Source organism: Poecilia latipinna, unplaced genomic scaffold, assembly GCF_001443285.1.
Source record: "Poecilia latipinna isolate Pla-1442-1.1 unplaced genomic scaffold, P_latipinna-1.0 Scaffold2922, whole genome shotgun sequence".
Classification (NCBI taxonomy): domain Eukaryota; kingdom Metazoa; phylum Chordata; class Actinopteri; order Cyprinodontiformes; family Poeciliidae; genus Poecilia; species Poecilia latipinna.
Window position 1 is genome coordinate 28124 of NW_015115538.1, and position 21965 is coordinate 50088.

At 39.6% G+C, this 21965-nt stretch overlaps 2 protein-coding genes across 3 annotated transcripts in view; one reads left to right on the forward strand and one right to left on the reverse strand.

The window, feature by feature from the left end:
- Window positions 1-2998: 2998 nt before the first annotated feature.
- Window positions 2999-12164, reverse strand: LOC106939597 (coatomer subunit delta). The gene is made up of 10 exons (XM_015022047.1): window positions 11987-12164; window positions 9467-9730; window positions 7990-8169; window positions 7716-7915; window positions 7464-7625; window positions 7186-7351; window positions 5733-5880; window positions 5388-5496; window positions 4590-4794; window positions 2999-3375 (listed from the first exon to the last, which is right to left on the reverse strand). The coding sequence occupies exons 1-10, from the start codon at window positions 11987-11989 to the stop codon at window positions 3286-3288; spliced, it is 1527 nt and encodes a 508-aa protein (XP_014877533.1). The 5' UTR covers window positions 11990-12164; the 3' UTR covers window positions 2999-3285.
- Window positions 12165-13419: 1255 nt separating this feature from the next.
- Window positions 13420-21965, forward strand: part of LOC106939599 (porphobilinogen deaminase) — a 17068-nt gene continuing 8522 nt past the window's right edge. The window contains exons 1-9 of one of the 2 annotated variants that reach the window (XM_015022049.1): window positions 13420-13665; window positions 15732-15785; window positions 16090-16162; window positions 17619-17668; window positions 17854-17909; window positions 19143-19220; window positions 20692-20769; window positions 20894-20969; window positions 21767-21880. In XM_015022049.1, the coding sequence (XP_014877535.1) occupies window positions 13642-13665; window positions 15732-15785; window positions 16090-16162; window positions 17619-17668; window positions 17854-17909; window positions 19143-19220; window positions 20692-20769; window positions 20894-20969; window positions 21767-21880 (603 nt within the window). In that variant the 5' untranslated portion in view covers window positions 13420-13641. The remainder of the gene's footprint in view (window positions 13666-15731; window positions 15786-16089; window positions 16163-17618; window positions 17669-17853; window positions 17910-19142; window positions 19221-20691; window positions 20770-20893; window positions 20970-21766; window positions 21881-21965) is intronic. The other variant, XM_015022048.1, reaches the window with a different exon arrangement.

The following is a 21965-nucleotide window of genomic DNA, read 5'->3' on the forward strand; positions in this document are numbered from 1 at the left end:
CCAACACGAGTCTGCTGCTGCTCCTTAAAGGGAGGGAACACAAAACCTCCACCTTACAGGTGGATTATGAGATATCAAACAAAAGGTTTCAGGTTGCAACAATTTCTTCTGGCATTGGTGGATGGTTGGTGTTCTCTTTTCCCATTGAGAAGTCAGAAATATACATATTTAATATTTAAAACAGCTGGTAGTGGTCCATAGAAAACAGTGACTCAAACGATTTCCATACCTTGAATCGTACTTTCTTGGCCATCATCCTTCAGTAGCAGGTGAAGCGGATGCTAACAGCTGGGTTAGATGTTAGAGAAGTTTTCCACTCCTTAGTTCCACTCTGGAAGGACAAAACTCCATTAACCAAAAAGTTCCAGCCAGTCAGTCCTGATCCAGTCAAAGCCTGCAGACAGACGCTGTGACGCTGCCAGTGTGCTTTAACAGGACAGAGACAACAGTCTGCCCGCCCCCTCCACCCGCTCCTCTGAGAGTTTTATCAGCCAGTTCATTCATTCGTAAAGAGCACACCCTCTGTTTATGGTTGGCTATTAACACCAACCCCCCCCTCCTCAATCCTGGCACGGCTGCTTGCTGTCTTGCAGCTGACCCCTATGACCCCAAAATGGCCCCATGATCCCACCTTTTCATCCGCCATCATTTACCCATCTGTTGACCTGTAGCGTCTCCACTTAGCATGTCTCACCTTCATCCTCACGGCTGCTGACGGGATTCTTTGACGTTGCGTATGGAGCAGGTAGCAAAGTAACATCTATTTTAAAAGGTTGAACACCAAACATAAATTTACTTGGCTTCAGGACAAAGGCTGACGCCAACCTGAGTTTGAATTAAGCAACTGAGAGTTGGTGCGCACTGGCACACATCATTTCAGTATAAATGATGTGGCTCTCTACCCAGGGAGTCATGGCATATGGGGGTACAGCAAGAAAAAAGGGATCTGTAACTTGCTCCCCAAATATGTTTTCCTTTGTTTAATTTCATTTTTCAATCAATGACAAATGGTTGTGCTGCGAGTTATTTAAGAGCTTTGACAAAATATGGTTATGTACCATTAGTGGCTAATGCTGCTATAGCTGGTATCTACATTGCAGCTTCTGATTTAGAGGTAAATTGAGATGCCATTGTGGTGGAACTAGGGTCTTTACTCTGGGTAAACTGGAGAAACAATTTTCAAAGTTCAGCTTAGTAGAAATTATAAACCAGAAAACTCCTGTACAACATCTGGAATCATTCATGGTGCTTAGCCGTTTCCATGTTTTGTTATATCATGGATGGATGAATAAGCCCTTTCCTCAACATTTTACCATAATACCCCCATTATGACAATGCTGAGAAAAGTTGAGATTTTTCGGAAAAGTAATAAACAGAAAACCAAGAAATCCCATTTACACACGTATTCACACCCTTTGTTTAATACTTAAAACATGGCTGCCTTCATACATTTTTCATAATCTCAAAAAGATGTGGAAGCTTCTCCCTGAATGTTGCACATTCCGTGTCGTCTCTGGGTCTTTGTGATGGTCACATAACATCTGAGAAGATTTTTTTTATCACTCACTGAGGACGTGCAGATGAGACGACAACGTAACCCAAAGCTATCAATCAGGAAGGAGTATAATGATGAACATAGCTGGTTTTGTCTTTAGCTTTTCTGTATTCCTTGAAGGGGCGGCGGTATGCATTTTCCAGGCACACAGAGCCATTTTACCTTCAGTTATAAAAATGTTGAACAGATAAAAATAAAAACAATTTGACACCTTGGAATTGGGCCTCTGTCTCCAACTCCTTCAGCACATCACAGCACTTGTCATTATGCCGCTTACTACCAATCACAGGAGCACTGAACTGAAGTAGCTGAGGATCCCGCTCTGTGGGTGGGAGATGCAGCTCCTCCAAGGTGGAGCTTTGGGTAAGTGGGCGGGGCTTGGTGAAAGCAGGTGTTTAGGCACCTGACTGGTTGCCAAAGGAGATTCAATGATTCCTCAAACATGAAGAATCAAAGCAACAATCCAAGTATGTTTTGATAAAGCAGCAACATTATGACTCAAGCTCATTAAGACCAAGTCCACCTTACAGTTTTAATAATACATTTTATTCCATTAAAGTATCTTTTTTTTCTAGTTTTACACTGGAATGTCAGGATTCCCCTTCTGCAATTTTGTTAAAAAAAGAAAATGAAAAGTTGTTTCTAGTCAATGTTGACCCCACATCCACACAAGCATTGCTAAATTGAAATTGATAGGGGGGAAACGAGGGAGAATAAGTAAAAGAAAAAAAACAACATAAAAGACAAATTTTACTTCATGTATAATGTTTACGCTCTTTGACGATGCAAGTAAAGGATGACTGGGTGGATGAGCATTACAGCCTACATTGGGGGGGGGGGGGGGGCAGTAAGCCCCCCGCTGATGGAGAAATGTAAGGTGGGGGGAAAAAATGGCTGAATCTGATTTAAACCCTTTTGAAGTGTGAAATCTCAAGCTTCATCTCTGAACTCAAATGGAGCACAATTAAATATGGCGTCCCTTCCAGACGAGGCGAGGAGTGGTTTAATGGTGTTCCAAAAACAGTTTAATGATTTTACTGACAGGTGTGTTGTTGAGAATCCCTTACAACGTCCTGCCAAATTCACTGAGCTGAGTAGTGGTCCGAATGAGCAACAGGAGAAAAGAAGAGCAGAAACAAAAAGACGAGCTTTTGTTTACGTTCTCCAGGAAACTGAAAATCTGAGATGTGAAAATCACAAGAGCTTAACAATTACACATGAGAAAGAGACAGCTACAGTAAGGGGAGAGAAGAAAGCACCCATCCCATAATCACCACAGTGAGAGAGAGAGAGACCGTCTGTGTGAGGACGCATGATGATCGGGGAGGGAGCGGAGCTAAGCTAGCAGCGCTAAGGTCCTGCACTTACTGACACAGCTAGCCTCTCCTTCATCCCCAGTCATCCTCTACTCATCCTCTGTACAGTTATGCACCACAGCATTAGTGGAAGGAGAAGTTGTGTGTTGGTTTTATTCCTGTTCAATTAACTCTATATATAGATGATCCTCTGTCATACAAACATAAATACACCACCGCTGCTGCTGCTGCTCTTCCCCACAGGAGGTGCCGTTTCCACGGCGCTGGCGGGCGTCCTGTCCTTGTACAGTCTGATGATATACAGGGGCAGCAGGCTGGAAATCGTCGATCTTTCTCTGTAGCATAGATTTGGACTTTTTTTTTTTTTTAAATGGTGATTTTTTTTTCTCATTTTGCCATTTTCTTCCAGTATTTTTACTCAATTACATATTTGTCAACAACAAAGGAGGTTTCTGAAGAGAATCTGACGGAGCTGTCGCCATCTACATGAGACACTTTGGTAACCTGAGAGGAGAAAAAGAAAAAAGTAGGGGGTTATTTTTCTTTAACATGGAAGAATTTCTGCAACATTTAAACAATATTTTCTATCGATGTAATTGAAAATTACAGACAATTTTTTTTAAAAACCTGGTTCGTATTTCTCTAACCTGTCACATGATGGTCACGTCTGTGATAACCAACATTTCATGCAACATGTTCCAACTTTGTTCTAAATGGGAGAAAATGGAAACTAAAGTCTCTACACACAATTGGTCTTCAAAAAAAAAAAAAATTTGTTTTAATTTTTCATGCAATTAATTGATTTATTGGTTTATGCAACAAGACTAGCAATAAATGTTATTTTGAGACCATTTTCAAGGATTATGTTTATGATGGTACAATAATCCAAGTTCACTCTCACTCTTTCAAAGCCTAAGAAAAACAATCATTTTGTACAGAACACAAACTAGAACTGGAAGATATTTTCAATTTATAAAACACAACCAAAAACAAATAAATAAAAAAGAAATAAAAAACAACCAAAACTATATAAAATGGGTTATTACGTCTCCCAACAGAATTGCCTGTCAAAAAATATAATCAGAATGGAAATTATTGTAATTTATCATGCAGTAAATTTATTACTGCGACAGGCCTCGGTGCACCGATTGCAGCTTTCTGGCCGATCACCAATATTCAAGAAGCCTTTTTTGTTTGAAAAGTTGCTAAATAGAGCTACACAGTGGCCGAGTTGGCAACAGTGACGAGAGTGTTGTTAATGGCACACAGAGATCTGATGGTCTGTCAGGCAGAGCAAAAGGAGACCGTGGATGATTTTCAGACCTTTGCTGAGGAAAATTAAATTGATTTTCATTGCAGAATTCCACAAATTAAAGAAGTTGGTGCAGCCCTAGTTATTTGAAGTCAAAAATTTGACAAGTTCATTGATTTTATCAAGGATGACTCGAAGTGAAACATCATTTCACAGGTGTGAGGGCTTGGTGGTCGTGTCTCAGCAGGAAGCCATTTCCCAAACCAACACGGCTCCAGGTCACCACATAATGACACTGCTGAGCTGGACAGAGCCAACACAGACCTCTTCATTCAGCAGCCTCAAACTCCCTCTTCCAATCTATGTGCCAGCTTTTTACCATCTCCACTGTTACTGCACTCGTTTCATCTAAAACTACCGAACCGAAGCTTCATAAGAAAAGACTGCACCTTCATTGGGAGCTCACCTGAATGTCACAGTAGTTGCGCTTGGACACGAAGGACACATTGATGGGAAAGAAATCATTGGGCTGCCCGGCGATGCTGAACTCCAGGCTGCCGGTTTTGTTGTTGGCATCGATGACTGGTAGGCACCACTCCAGGACGTTCCGCCGGCTGTCGTGTTTGTACTCTCCGTCCAGATCTCCGATCACAGGAGCGCCCACCCCGGACCTGGAGGAGACCGACAGACGCTTCACATGTCGACGACCGCAAACCGTCACAGCAGGGTCAAACACACAGAGACGTCTCATTGGCTCACAGAGAGCGACCTGAAGTCACTTCCAGTTCTGACATGAGATAGGCTTTTATATTGTTGTAGGTTTTAATTTTTATTTTTTGAAGAGATATCATCTTATTTCTAGAGCTGAATGGGGCTTCAAATATTAATAATAGTTTATTTGTTTTGTATTTATTGTTTGGACTAATTTAATTTATTGACAGAATTTTTAATAGTTAAGTCATTTTAAGCTTGTTTGTTCTGTTTTTAGCAGGACAGACTGAGACAACAGATGACAAATTGTGTTTTGGCCAATTCTGGCACATTTACACAAATGTATAGACAATGTGCATTGTCTATACTAAATAAATTAAAGAGCCATCTTTTCACATTCATGTAATCAGGTACAATTCAGATAAAACTGCTTTGATTTGATTGATAAAATAATACGCAGGTACACAGCTGTAATCCTAAAGGTTCTATTTTTAGAGTATTGAATTTGACCGGCGTGATCCGGAGCGTAACCATGGAGAGTCGAGGTGCTTACGGAACAGGGATGCTGATGACGACGTCGTTCAGTTCCAGGTTCTCCTCCTGCAGCTCGTACTCAATGTTGACGTCGCAGCTGGAGCCGCTCTCTGAAGGCCAGCAGTTTACTGGGAGACAGAGCAGCTGAATGAGAGAGCAGCAGCACATCTGTGCTCCTCTGACTACTGAGGACCAACAGTTACAGCGCAACTGATGCTGATCGCACCTTACAGTCAGCAATCACATTATCAAAGAAAATGAAAACATTCCAGTTAGATTTGCTGAGTTATTTCCATCTCTGTGACAAACACTCTCACATTAAAATAAGTCTGGGTAATCTTCAGGAAGGATAACATGCACTCACTGGTTAGAGGTATGAGGGACTCGTCTGTGGTCTGCAGTCTCCATTTCAGAACGCCAACGTCGTTATTGAGAGGGAAGGACTTCTCTGGGTTCTTTAGGCCAATTACCGATTCAGCTGTGAATAACTTCTTGTCTACGTTAGGATGCGTCTGCAAACCAACAGCATTTAACCTGGAGTTAGTTTACCAATCAGAATTCAAACAGGATGTGGATCATTTAGGTTTTTAGCTTTACTGCTGAACTGTAAGTAGGAGGGAACATCAGCAATAGTAGAATATGGCAGATCACAGCCACTTTAACACATTTTCTTATGTAAAAGAAAGTCTTAATGAAAAGCAGAATTGATCATTTAGGCCAAAGAATATTTCCAAAAAGAGTTTTATCTGTTTGAAATGTTTTGTGCATTTTAATGTACAAGTACCACCGATTTAGTACTTATTTGGGTTTTAAAGTTCATTACACTTCCTTAAACAAGAATAAATACAGAACCAGGTGAAACCACTAGTTTACATACACTATACAAAAATACTTTTATCACAGGCTGAAGTTAAATCAGACCAAACGTCTCCTCATCGAGGTTGGTTGGAATAACCAAAGTTATTTCTACTTGCTAAATGTCACAAAATTCAGAGAAATAATACATCTCAGAATAATTTATTAATATCTTCAAAGTTAGAGGTTTACATTCATTTCCTCAGTATTTGGTAACATTGCCTTTGACTTGGTCAAACATCTGGGTTTCCTTCAACAAGCTTCTCCCAACAGTTTTTTGTGCTCAGAGAATTTCATTTATTCCAAACATTAGAAAAAAATTGTTTTCATATTTTTCAGACAAAAATTCTTCTACCGCAATTATAAACATCAAAATCTCAAGTTTGGCAAATCCAGGTATTATATTCACCATTAAGTACAATAATGAAAATGGTAAGAAGAAAAAATGCAAATACCTGAAGCTTGCTGAAAGTGTTGTGTATTAGAATGAATAGGTGTGAACACTCTCTCTCTTTCTTACTGTTTTTTCAATGTCACATGCTGTTTTTATTTTGTTTTTAATTATGTAAAGCACCTTGAAATGCCTTGATGCTGAAATGTGCTATACAAATAAAATTTGATTGATTGATTGATTGAACACCAACATCAGTATCTGTATCAGTCATTTTTTTTAACATGTTGGCATCAGTCCAATAAATAAAACTTGGCTGATATTTGTTCCCCACATCCTCCTCCATTTGTGGCTGATATGTGTGGTGTTAGCTTGGTGAAGTGACAGTGCACGTGATGGATTGTAAGGAGTTTAACTGAAGCAAACGTTGTGAGACATAGACAATATTGGCAAATATTGGCCAGAACAGCAAGATCAATATTGGCTCAAATTTTCATATCGGTGCATCCCATATGATTGGTAATAATAATAGAGTTGGACTACAGCAGCCTGTTTTGTGCAGCAGACCCACCTGAAGCTGCAGCCCCTTGTTGTCGTTGTTGTTGATGGCGAGGCGGATGCGGCCGTTTTTCTCGTCCGTGACCCGGAGTGTCACCATGCCCAGCACCTCCATGTTCTGCAGGCCGCCATCACGGCCACAGCTCAGCAAGATCTTCTCCTCCACGCGCAGATGTACGCTGAGGAGTGAACACACACACAGCAGCAGCTTTAAACGCCGATCGACCAAAACCAAGAAAATCAATCTAGGAAAACTGGACACTGAATCTCTTCTGAACCAGAGGTGTGTACCTCTCCACATTGACTGGCGGTGGCAGAACCTTGGACACATCTGAACCTCTCTTTCCTGAGGACGAAATGATGGTTTCACCCTCAGACTTGAGCTGGTCAACAAAGTTATCCACTTCTTTCCCTTTAGCGCCTAGCTTCAGAGCCTTGCTCGGGCCGCTTGATCTGGAGGAACAAACAAACAACTCATCACCTGACCAATGAGGAGAGCTGCACGCTCAGCTGGGGACCGTTTTGCGTTTCACGGTGCCGTACCGGACTGGAGCTGGTGTGATCTTGGGTTTCTCAGGTTCCACTATGGTGTCTGTGATGAGGGACCCTGAGGACATGCTGCTCACATTACCGAACCCGCCGAACGCCGGAACCTTCTTCCCAGAGCGCTCGGCGTCTCTCCTGGCCTGCTGCAGCTCCTTCGCTTTCCTCCTCATCTCCGCTTTAGCCTCGCGTTCCTGAGTCTGCAAACATTACCAACCGTTGACGCAGTCCTTTTCTCCTTTTTCTCCATTTTCATGCACATCCAGCGTCTTACCTCTCTGACGGCCCGGAACACCTTCTCCTCGTGGGAGTCCATCTCTGTGAAGGTACGGATCTGAGCCAGGTTGACGTTTTCTCTGTAGCCGAGCGCCACGATCTCGTCGAAGGCAAAGATGAGGTCAAAGCAGTGCTCTGAGATTTCACTCTCCTCCAGCACACGACAGTACTCTGGGATCTGGAGCGGAGCAGAAACAAGGAGGAACTGATTCAGACAGGAAACACAACAAACACTGAAGGAAGAAGAGCATCCTGAGGTCATTTTATGAATTCAAACTCTTGACTGATCTAGCCATCTCTTCATGGAACATAATGTAACCAAATATGACTAGAAATACTGTGAAATCTTTCAAGTGCCTTTAGCTTTTGCCAAACAAACACACTATCTGACAGTTTTTCAAAGTTTTGTGAAAAACAACAACTTTAGTTTTTGAAAAATATTTTGTCTTTTACTGTAAATGTGGCGGTGGAGGAGGATGGCCACTGACTAAACAAACAGGTTCAGTTCTCCTGTGGATCAACATGGTGTCTGTCTTTGTTAACCAGAAGAAAAACCTACAACTTCTGATAGAAACACTACAAGAAAAGGTTTGCACACACATTTTTTATTGTCTGAAGTTAAACCAGACTAAACTTCTCTTGCTTTAGAGTCTCCAATTTTTTTTCTATTTGTTAAATGCCAGAATAATGACAGAAAGAATAAATCACTTCCATCAATATATCCTTTTTCCTCTTTAAAAATCTTGAAATTTTCAAATGAAACCCATGAGTGTGTGTATTTGTGTGTGTGTGCATGTGAGCTTTGCTCCATCAACATGGTTCATCTCCCTTCTTTGAGGTTTATCAGCTCTGTTCTGTTTTTCAGAACCATCAGAGAATAAAATTAGAATTAAAACTTTAAAAACTTCTGCTCTTCCTGAAACTCCGACTTCAGGAAGTCATCACAACATGGCTCCTCTATTGACCCTTTAACAATGTTTTTAACCAGCCTTGCACTGAAAAGCAGCTCATTTAAGGAGCTCAGCAGATGCAGTTCCACCAGATGTTTGCTAATTGCTGCTGGCTAGTCTGAAGGAGCCGAGTTGGGGAGGGCTGTGCCTCGAAGGCAGAGCCGGGTTCAACCAGGTGTTTTGCACAGCTGAATGGCTGCCATAGGAGATGAATGCAGAATAATCAAGGCAACACTCCGGGTGTGTTTGTGATGAGAGAATAACATCATAACATGATGTAAAGCTCAAAAAAATTTATTTTACATAATACTGTCCCTCTAGGTGATGATAAACAAGCTTTTGAATGCTTAGCCAGACTTGTTGGTAGACAAGCACAATCCATGAGTATTGCACAGCAACGATGGCTTGACAGAAAGAAAAGGCAAAGAAATGTCAAACCCTCAATCCGTGCCATATTATTATTAAAGCATCTCCAATACCATTTTTTGTGGCGTGCATTAAATGTTCCGAGTGTCCTTTTCTTACCACGCGGGAGAACAGTCTGAGTGTCTCCAGGTCCTCCAGAATGTTGCTGTTCTTGGTGGTGATGAGGACCATGTAGAGCTTCTCCAGCGGCTGGTACACGTAGCGCACGCTGTCTGTTTCCACGAAGGTGTGCTGCTTGCCCGTGTTCATCAGCTTGGGGAACGCGGCCAACAGGCCCTCGATCCGCGTCCGGGTCATTTCCACAAACTGCCGCGACACGATGGCCTTCCCGGCCTTGGTGCACACCGCCGCTGCCAACAGCACCTGCAGGGGTGGGTGGAGGGATATAGGTCAACCAATGAAACACCTGCAGACATTCCCTTTCTGCATCTCTCATTTAGAGATCAGGATCCTAACTAGAATGGAGAATTTATTTCTTAAATAATAATTTCGGAAATAAATATTCTGTCACAGTAACATTGATCAGTCAGTTACAAGATGCAGGACTGGTCAAGGGATTTTCTGGGTAGCATTTGGTTTTAGAATAGACTGTCTGGTGTCACTTTTAGGACTGCACAACTTTGGCAATATCAACAATATGAATAATTTAAAAAACAGCAGCTTGAAGTGTGATAAATATTAGCTCATGATTTAGGTTCCATACATTCAGAACTTCTACGTCAGTGATACATTTAGAGACACTGGTTTATAGCAGCATCATAATCTTTTAGAAGATAAAGGGGAGCTAATGTGGTGAAGTGGGACCATCCCAACCATCCCTCTTACCTGTATTGGAGCTTTTGGTTTTTTTAGGGAATGATTCCATAAACTCTATTCATTGGTTTCTTTGTGGAATTTCCTTAAGATTTTTTGCTAAGATATAAAAGAAAGCCGATTCCCCCAAGTGTCTTGGCTGGGGACCATCATGTGTGTTCATTTACAAACTCCTAAATAAATGTCTAGTGGGTGCTGATCTCATATTTTTTCATAGTTTGCTTAACTGGCTTCCAAAAAAGTTGAGAATAAAATAGTGCCATTCAGGGTGTGTCATATAGCCAGTCCAGATGATTCTTTTTGTCAAGCACAGATTTCAAATGATTTTCTACAGTTATTCAAAGTTAAGTCAAAGTTATTTTGTTTTGATCAAACATCATAATAATAGTTCATAATTCATAAAAGTCAACTGTTTCAGATGCGGATCAGAATCAAAACAAACATAGTATATACGAACTATATAAGTTCAGTCCATTTACCATAGTGTCATTCAAGAGTTCTCAGAAAATAAACCTGATTTCATTAGACATACGATTTTAAACTTTGATGAAAATTAATCTCTCTAGCTCTTGACAATACCTAATGAGTAGAAATAGTAAACTGACATGTTAGAGCTGAAATATATTTTCAATTACAATCACCATTACAGTTTTAATGCAGGTTACAGTGCTGAATGAGCTTTCAGGCCAAAACAGGTGTAGGTTTAAGCAATAAACATACAGACTGCTGGGGTCACTGATGACACAAAATAAAAAAAACTGGGGAAAATGATGGGTTTCCGAGAATATGTATCATCATTGCATTATTTTAAATTAGATCAAAATTTCAAATTTTCCTTAAACTATGCAGCCCTAGATAGGAACATAGACGCAACAGGGTTAACTTATTGGGACAAAATGGCAACAAGTCGGTCTACACGAATCCCAGTACATCCTCAAAATTGGGGTGAGCCTTTACTTTCACGTTGTGTTAAAATGTTGTCACAGGGAATATTTAATGCTTTAGAACTTTAATTATTTGGATAATCTTAACGAGAAAAGAAGAATTAGAAATTAATTTTCTGCCTTCTCTGTGATTTCTGTCATGTGTCCAGCATAAAGTGGACGATGCTTTAGACATGACGATATGTACACAGAAAGCAACATTTGAGACAGTGTTTTGTTTGTTCAGAATGCGTTACAATATTGGGATACCTCAACATGCCTCTAAGAAATATAAAGCCACCTCCATGAAAACTAAGCTTTACATGCACCTTTCAAACACGATTGAAATTAATGAACATTATCGCAGCCTAAAGAAAGAAGCTGCTTTTGTTCCACGTTGACGTTGAAGGCAAACTGACTACGTGTTGAGCTTCTAGACAAGCTAAAACTGGTTAGCATAGCATAGCTGTCATCGCTTGGGGACTATATTAAAGAGCATATGTACAGGTTTATACTTTGTATGAGAAGAGTTGGTCGTGGAGGCTGACGAGGGGACAGTCTGAACGCTTTAGCTCGGGTCCAGCTAGTGACAGAAGATAACTAGCGCTAGCATGTGAGGCTAGTTAACGTCAGCAGTGTCTGCAGCAGACTACATATCCCTGATTCATGTCGCACTGACTTAGTAAAAAAGAAACATTCATTGGCTGTGTACTAATATTCACAACGTCAGCCTCGGCAGTCAGCAGAAGCAGCCGCTGAATTTCTCTTGTTGCCGTTTAAGAGAATACAGACTACAAAAGTGCTAGCGTTAGCCACTGTTATGATAACTGCAAGGCCCGACAACAACTAAAACGATTTACAATGACTTTCAGCTTTTACTCACCATGTTTAGTCTCTCTTTATGTGTGGACGCTCTTCAGTCCGTGGTGTATGTGGTTTGGGGGAGATTTATCGTCACTCTGGAATGCCAGGGTGCGAATACAGCTGACTTCGAGTAAGGTGAAGCGTTAGCTAGTTAGCGTCAATATGGCAGCGGAGAGCCACGTATCCACCGGAAGAGACTCGCTGGATCAGCCCACCGTGGAAACCGGTGACGTGGGCTCCAAAATGTTGGCCTTGGTGGAGAAGTGAAGTGTAGGGTAGGAGTGTTTTTTTGTTACTGCAGGCGTTTATTTCTCAGAAAATATCCCAAACTAGACTGTTTTACCAACCCCAACAGCAAAAATACTATCATTATGGCACTGAAACGAAAACCACAACAGTATAAGCTCTTGTTAAAAATGTATTAACTTGTTTAATTGAGTCAAATGTTTTAATTATGTGTGCTTATACTGTGTTTGTATTTTTTTTTCTCTGAAAACAGGTCTGTCTCTCTTATAAGTGAGCTCTTGGATCTCAATGGGTCAACCTGCATAAATAAAGTTTTATAAATATTATTAAACATATTCCAAATTGTGAAAAAATATATTTTACCAAAAATATTAATATTAGACTCATTTTATCGTCGCATTTTTACTCTTATCGAATGCAGGCTGTGTTATTCAGTTTAGTATGGGCAAATTATCCGCAGTAAGGTATGTCAGTTTGTTAAAAAGTTAATTTTTCTCATAGTGCCCTCTTCAACCAGTGACTTCGCAAGGGGGACTGTAGGTGGTGCTATATCCCAGATACTGCACTCCCAAGAAAATAAAAATGTGTTTTTTTATGGTTGTTTTTTCTATTTGAAATATTTTTATAAAATCTGACTGTGATTTTATTTAGTCTACATGAAAAATACAATCCCTACTAAACTGACAATTTTGTATATGGCTATGAACTAACAAAAAAAGGACAATGGAAAATGCAACATGCTGCAAAACAAATAAGGGCGTGGATGAACCAATAAAGACATTCAGCAGTTCTTATTTATTATGCAGCATTATAAATATTTCTTTTTAGACTGTTTTTTTTTCATTAATTTTAATATTATTGTTTGTGGGGCCACACGCATCTAGCAATTATTTACTCAACAATAGGTCAATTCATTAAACTTAGACAAATAGAAGCAATAATCTTCTGAAGAGGTTCTTGTGTTTGTTGATGAGAATGGACTGAAATCAATTTTTAGACCAACTAAATAGAAAACATTCGACCCAAAATGTTAGGAAGCTCTAACTTCAGAGACCCGTTTTATCCAACAATAATTTATTTTCTGCTTTGTTTCAAGAAAATATTTGCTGAGCAGATAAAAAGAAAAATAATTCACAAAAAATTATTTTGCGTTTTTTTTTTTTTTTTTTTTTTAAGGGCTTTTGTCTTGTCGAGTTTTCCCCACGGGGCAAAAAGTTTGGATACCTCTGTCCTAGAGGGCGCTAGTCAGAAAGAGGAAATGACCTCTACGTTGTGTGATGACGTCACAAAGATCCACACTCATTCTCATGAGGAGCAGAATGAGTAGAGCTCTGAGAATTCGCAAGGATTTTCTTTTTACTTGCAGAGTGTCGAACAAAGTAACCTGTTGAGTCCCACAAAACAACCTGAGTTCAACAGATAGCCGACATGTCAGAAGAGACGAGCTCACAGGTAGGTTTTTAATCTGATCACCCTCATTTCTGCTCTCTGTATGTTCATGGCGCTTAGGTTAACTTCCGCCTACGTCACTTGGCTATGGCGCGCTGATTGGCTCTTGTTCGTGTTTGCTAGTCAAGAGAAGTTTGGATTGGACAGAAAAGCGAAGGAGAAAGGCGAGTCGAAGTTTAGCAAGAGACTGTCACTTCTGATTTTCACAAAACATAACGTTGAACAGAAGCGTGCATATGAATTATAATGAATTATAGCGTAATAACGGAGAGGGATTTAGTAAATTCATACTTCTTCCTGCTCCTTTTCGAGCTGACTTGTGATTTTTAAAAACCTTTTCTTTTAATTGTTTTTAGTTATTTTCTCCTTTTTGTTAGAAATAAAAATAGACTTTCATTCATTCATTCATTCATTCGTAGCTTCCTCTACTACAATAAGGAGATCCTGTTTGAAGAACGTTAATTCACTATAAATTATTACAGTCCTTGATGAATCAATCTGTTGTAATTTTAGAGAGGATTTTCAATGAATTTGTTACAATTTCACAAACAGAATAAATCATATATGGTTATGTAGAACAAATTTTAGTCTTTTGCCTCATAAGGTGGACCCAATCAGATGTAGTCACAATAAAATAAATAAATAAAAACAGTTAAGCTCAAATGTGACAATTTTGGAACAGTCTTTCTTGGTTGACACCCTCTTACTCCATGAATATTTTGTACCAGCTTCATTGTGTCCAAGAACACTGGTGCTCTATAGTTTAAAATTGTATTTTACCTGAGAGTTCAGGTTGGGTCTTCCAGAACTTGGTGAGGAGGTGGCACACCAGAATATCAACGGATTTGGTTTCAGGGTCGAATAAAATACAGAGAACCAGAAGGGTTGATAAAAAACAAAATCCACAATGCAGCAACAAAAGCCAAAATGAAAGCTATGCTAAAGTGGAAGTTAAGCTCAGACTAAAGTTTTGCTAAAACTACAGTTAAGCTACAACTGAGCTAAATGGGAGTCATGCTAACACGGAATTCATGCTAAAACGTGTTTTGCTTAAACTGAAGTCATGTTAATATGGAAGTTATGCTAGAACTAAGGTTACGCTAAAGCTGAAGTTATGCTGGGGCTCTGCTAAATCAGACATTACTCTAAAGTGGAAGGTGTGCTAAAATGGCAGTTGTGGCTTTTGCCTTCTCTTGAACCTCCTGGGCAAATAAATGTGCCTACAGAGAATTAATCTAATAATACTTTGAATGACTAATTGCTATTATGTATATTTATTTGATAAAACTGTATTTGTGTTACTGTACAAAGACTTCAAAGAATTTGAAGTAATATGGGCCACAACAACATTTAATTTATCTTTGGCATCAAGAAAGTATTTTTGAATTTGAATTTACTCAAACGTTTTTTAGTATTTGTGTCTCTTTCAGCTGTTTCCTAGTTTTTGGTGACCAACGTTAGATAATTTCTTCTTTTTCAACCAATTGACTCCCCAGTTCAAACCTCACACAAAGTCCTGAGAGTCACAAAGTTTTCAGGATTTGGTTATTTTGGCTTGCGTATGTCTCCACTCTTGAGTAGTAAGAATGTTGTCTCTTTATATTGACTCTCAGTTTTTATGAATGGAATTCCCATTCATAAAAACGGTGACCCAGGTCTTCCACATGTAGCCCTCACTATGACCACACCCTGCAGGCATCAGGCCCTCCGTCTCAGATGCCCATCCCTTCCTTTTCTAACGGCACACTTATCTGTCAGAAGCAGAGGTCTGTAGGTGTGGGTGTCCAGAAGGGGGAGGGTGGGAGGAGGAGAGGATCAGTGAGTCACACCACTGTTTCTTGAGACTATATGACCTCAGTCAGCACAGAGCCTTTTACCAAGACACAGCAGGCAGGCCCAGACACAATAAGCTCTACAGTTCAGCAGCGCAGAGCAAAGAACCAGAGTGATGGAGGAAGGACCCTATAAGTACATCAGGGTGAGGGACAGCAGAGGGAAGGTGCTGTGCTCGGAACGGTCAAAGATTCTTTGACTGAGATTGTTTGAATTGTCTTTTTTCATTCTGTCAGGACGGGAACGGCAAAGTCAGCCGGGTCATCAGGATCGGAACTCGCAAAAGCCAGGTACCCTCAGTTTTTCCTTCTCCTCCATTACATTTTCTCCTCTCTCTTTGCCTCTCGTTCTGAACCTGGGTCGAGATGCTTCAGAGATCCAGGATGTCAGTTGAGTTTGTATTATCTGATGTGGTCATGCGGCTGCGGAGGCAACTGAGCAGGATGTCTGCAGAGATAACACAGTGGCTTTGTCTTGACAAGAACTCCTCATCCTGCCCTCCGTATCAATTTCAGAATTTGTTGCTGTCTAGATATGGTCAAACTAATAAAAAATAAAATAAAAACTAATTCCTTCTATCTTCTTCTGTTGTAGCTGGCGCGCATCCAGACTGACAGTGTGGCTGACAAGCTGAAGGAGCTCTACCCGGATTTCCACCTGGAAATAGGTGAGCAGCTGGAGCTGTGGATTCTTCTGCCAGGAGACAAAAGTAGATGGTGAAGTCAGACCAAGTCTGAATAAAGTCTGTGGTTTACCTCCAGTCATCGTTGGCATGAATGGATGCACAAGTTTCATTTATTGTGACTGTTTTAATCTAATCTGTAAATTATATGCTTACATCCACACTAGTAATTAGTTAATTAGTTGCAAGGAGAGGAAATGACTTTGACTGAAAATGAAAAAGAACCAGCTTATATGTTTTAATATACGACTTCATTTATTGCACGTTGCATTGTCACGTAAATTATGTCAAACTTAAGTCTTTCTTATTTTGTCTTTTAAATTTTTTTTTATTGATTAGGGATTTCTATTATTTGAATAGAAACAAAGGTATCTGTCTCCTTTGTGTTGATGGCGAAAACATAGCAAAAATGTTGTCTGGAGAAAAAGGAGCGTTTGTTGAAATGCCGCTTTTTGGCAACAAAATTAATGAAGAAATCGACACATGAGCCCATTAACAATTATTTTTAACACTTTATTTGACGGGTGTGCATAACACTGACATGACACTGTCATAAATGTGACAACACCTGCCATAAAGATAAATCTTCTTCATGAATGTTTGACTGTTGTCATGAAGTGTCATTTGATAAATAATGACGCTTTTAATGTAAAATTGCATTAAAAGTATCATTATTTGCTAAATAATGTCTTCTAAGTATCACTATTTGCCAAATAATTATACTTTTAATGCAAAGTTGCATCAACACTTGTATAAAAAGTCCATTAAAATAGTCAACTTTGCATTAAAAGTGTCATTATTTACCGAATGACACTTCATGACAACTGTCATAAACATTCATGAAGACTCCTTCATGTTCATGGCAGGTGTTATGTCATGTTTGTGTCATGACAGTCTTGTGCACATTCAATCAAATAAAGTGTTACAGAATATTTATTGATTTTTAAAATCAGTGCAAGTAGCTAATCAAAATTAATATAGCTATAGATATACCAGAAAGAACCAAAAGCTAAATCATTTTTCAATTCCCATGACTACACTGAGGCTATAAAATGTGATGATTGCCCAATTTGTTTGGAAAATGAGTCGCATACAGAACTGTCAAATAATCATTCCTTCAGAATTTCCTCTTTAGGAACTAGACTTCCTGGCCATTTGCTCATAATATGTGCTTTGTCTGTCATGAAGAATCACTATCCTACTGCTACTACCACACAAACTATAATATATTTTCTTTCTACATTCTGTAGTACATTTAGAAACAGCCACAGATCATAATTTGATAGAAATAAGGTGATTTACAGGGAGCAAAGTGATCTTATCTTCACTGCCCTGCTCCCTGGAGCAGAGAGCCCTGTGTGATGGCTGCAGATGTGGAGCTCTCACTGTTTAGACGTGTATTGATCCCAACTATCATAAATAAATATCTTATGTCTTCTAGTTGCCATGTCAACAACAGGAGATATAATCCTCGACAGAGCTTTATCAAAGGTAAGATCATTGTTTACGGTGTCATATGTACTCTGTGTTGCTCAAAGTTTCAAACAGTTTAAGTCTAACCTGGGGTCTACATCCAGCAGATTTTACTTTGTTGTTATATGTGCAGTCTAGAAAAGTAAGGAACTTGCAGGTCTGGATAATAAATATTGTTTTTATTTTAAAAATCTTTCCTTCAGATTGGTGAGAAGAGTTTATTCACCAAAGAGTTGGAGAACGCCCTGGAGAGGAATGAGTAAGTGTGACACTGACTGCAGACTCCTATGTACTGTGTAAAGGTCCAGCTGACACTTAAGGCTCTTTGTTGGAATAAAGGAAGAATAGCAACCAAGTTGATGCAAATAAATAAAAATGCAAATAAATTCATTCATTTCATAACAGAAAATGCATGTTGCTGTTGGGCCTGTCTGCACATTTGATGTGCAAACATATTCACACCCTTTGATCTTTTTCGCCTTTTTCATTTTACAACCACAACCTTCATCTGCTTCTAAGGGAGTTTTTGTGACAGAACAGGGCAGCAGCTAACGATTACTTTGATAATAAATTGTTCTCACAGTTAATTGATTAATGAGATTAAAAAAAAAAATTGGCAGTCTCTGCAGATTTTTTTATTTAACCACTTTTTACTTATGTTCTACAATATTTGAAAACACTTAAAAATGCAAATAATTTTTTTTAAAGTAAGAAATATTTTATTACCTAAAATGCAATAGCAGCATTACTTTGATGTACACTTGATCATGTGTAGCAAAGGCGCTTAGGAACTTTTATTACAGAATTTGAACCAGTTGAAACTAAAGTTGCCACTTGAGGAGTTCTGGGTGGAGCAGATTTATAGATGAAGAACGTTTTTTTTTTATCTTATATGCAATATATATTTATTGTCCAGTTTTGACTTAATTAAATCTCCTACTGTGTTCTTTCAGCATATAGCATGTTCTGAAATCTGTATGCTCTAGTAAATGATGACTACTAAATTCATTGACGATTATTTCAATAATTGATCATTGCGATTAATCAATTCATTTCTTTGACAGGCCAACACAAAGTAGCATGAAGTTGTGGAGTGGAGGGGAAATGATACCTGTTTTTTTCACAATGAAAATCTGAAAGCTGCTGCTTCTACAGAATATTGATTGAGGAATGCTTAATACAGATTAATTTCAGAGTTTTAAATTGTAAAAATAAAAAAACAGGTTCAATTTTACTCCCCCGCAATTCTGTCCTCGTTGTGTCTATCACATCAAAATCCAGTGAAATATATTGAGACAAAATGTGAGTGGGTATGAATACTTTTGCAGAGCATGCTTTAAAGGAAGTCCTCCAGAGGGAAACCCCTCCAGTGTAACCTGGAGTCAGCCTCAGATGTAGCAGCTGCTTCCGGGCTGCAGCTGAATGAATGCATTATTCCAGTGCAACATGGCCGCCGCTGGTGTAAGTGATGTCCTTCCTGTGTGACCTGCAGGGTCGACCTGGTCGTTCACTCGCTGAAGGATCTTCCCACCAGCTTGCCTGCAGGGTTCACCATCGGAGCTGTGCTGAAGTAGGTCCACATTCTGCAGTCTCTGGAGCGTTTCAGGTCACATCTTGTTCTGTTTGCAGCTCAGACACCAAGGAAGTACTGCTCCTGTTACTGAGCAAACAGGAAGTCATCAGCTCTAGAAGAACGTTGCTATGGTGGGGAGTTGCTGCTGACAAGCATAGTTAAAGGAAGTTTGCCCACAAGCAGGGCTGCTGCTGGCCATTTTGATGACTGAAACACAAATGCTTAGTGATGCCCCCCCTGGCCCCCCTCCCATACACACACACACACACACACACACACACACACACACACACACACACACACACACACACACACACACACACACACACAACCCCGCAGAGAGGAAATGAGCAACAATTCTGTGCTTTTCTGTGTATCACTCAATATGGATGAGGAAAATAAAGGCTCATGGTGTCGACACATTATGAGCAATAATAGCTGAATTTCCATTACAAATATGTGCAAATCCTTGTTGATATTCTGCTCATGTTAAAAAAAAAAATCAAAATTTTATAATTGCTATGTTTTTATTAAATAAAATGTACAATTTTAAGATTAATGTAAATGCAGCCATTGAAGCAAGGAAACAAATAACTCTAGCAATGGGGGCGGGTAATACAGAACTCATCCTTTCAAAAAATGTCATGAAACAGGAAGTTAGATTGGAAGGGGGCAGGGAGGATTGGTCAAAATTCAGCCAAGTTGCAGCAATTGATAAAAGAAGAAGTAAATACAGAAGACATTAAGGCGTGATGACTAATGAAAATGTCAGGGCCGTGCAGGATTTGTGACTGAATGAATTTGCATTAATAGTTGCACCTTCCTGGAGTGACTGATACAGTCATGACAGGTTTTGTTCTCTTGAGGAAGATTATTAATTAGGAGCAGAAAATCCTACAGAACGTTTTCACATGAAGTTGAGTAATTGCTTTACAGTCTAAAGTAAAAAAAATACTTTCATCACTTGTCTGAGAAGGCATAAACACAGCCAGAGAGGCACAGAATAAATAGCATGATGATGAGTGTCAGACTGCAGGGTGGCGGCGGGGGGCTTCACTCGAACAGTAACTCTGTTATTCAGATTATTGAGCACCAACATGGGGGGGACGGAGACGTTCACCTTTCACTGAAGCAGATTTGTTACTTTTGTATTACTTAACCTGTATCCATTAGAATCTGTCACACATTTTATTTAAACATGTTATGATTGATTGTAATGATTTTTAATTTTTCAAAAACCTGGTAAACATTAAAATATAATTTTTATTAAGAACCAAAATGCCACGTTTACAAATTTTACATAATTCCAGTTTCTACCACAAACTTTAGTATTTCTTCCCAGCAGCAGAGTTGGAAAGTGGCTCTGTGTTCACAATAAGTCTATTATTAGTCAGTGCCTTCATGTAAGTGGGCAGATGGAGGGGACAGAGGGTCAAGCAGCATGTACCACTTGTGTCCTTTGTTTCAGGAGGGAAAACCCCCATGATGCAGTGGTGCTCCATCCAAGCAACACAGGAAAAACTCTGGACACTCTTCCAGAGAAAAGGTGGGGCTCGTTTAGGAAACTTGGTGTTGTAGGTTATGGCTAAATGAACAGATGATGTTTCATACTATGGATCTGTGTGTGTGTGTGTGTGTGTGTGTGTGTGTGTGTGTGCGCGCGCGCGCAGTGTTATTGGCACGAGTTCATTACGCCGCGCTGCCCAGCTGAAGAAAAGGTTTCCCCATCTGGAGTTCAAGGACATCGTATCCTTTCTGACAGTTTTCCTCTTTTCACTCTGAACTTGTTAGGCCTCATCACTGTGACATGGAGATGACCAGAGTATTGATCTGATTTGAACTTTGTCTCATTCTGTGTGCTTTTTCCATACAAGTGATGGATATCTGTGAAGTGCATGAAAAAAAGACAAACTGCGATTCCGTTGACCTTATAATTGCTCAATTTGAGATTTCAAAATTAAATTTGCTTAATGGAAACACAACAATTTTGACAAAAAAAAACAAAAACTCTTGTTTTTTTCATTAAAAGTTTTGCTGCTGTTATGAGGTGGGCTTCACATCGTATTGAAATTGGTTTATGTTGCAAAACTGCAACATAAAACTGCACTTTTAGGATAACACAAGTCACATGATCAACAACCAGATGTTGCCACTGACCCAAACCACAAAGAAGACGACAGGAAGTGGTTGGAGGATGACAGCGTCTCATATTTTTAAGAACTCATTGCATGAACAGACTTATTCATGGAATATTGACAAAGTTTTGTGAACATTTGTAATGGAAACGTAGCTACAGGCTACAAAAATAAAGTTGAAAAGTATTGCAGGCATTTATATGCAAAACAGTTAAATTCAAAATGACTTCATAATTATGCCCTACTTTGTTTTTGTCTGTTACCTCAAATACCTTTTAAAATACTTTGAAGTCTTTGGCTTTAAAAGTGAAAAAGTTAAAGGAGTGTAGAAAAACACAGGGAGTGTAGAAAACAAAATGTTTTCTAGTTTCCTCTAAGGTGTTGTGTTTCTTTAACGGCCACTCTCAGCGTGGGAACCTGAACACGCGTCTGAAGAAGCTGGATGAGAAGGACGACTTTGCTGCCATCATCCTGGCTGCTGCCGGCCTGAAGAGGATGGGCTGGGAGAACCGAATCAGCATGGTACACCTTCTGATGATGATGATGATGATGTTGATGATGTCACATCCTCTCGTGGATCGATCAACCAAATTTTATTTGTATAGCA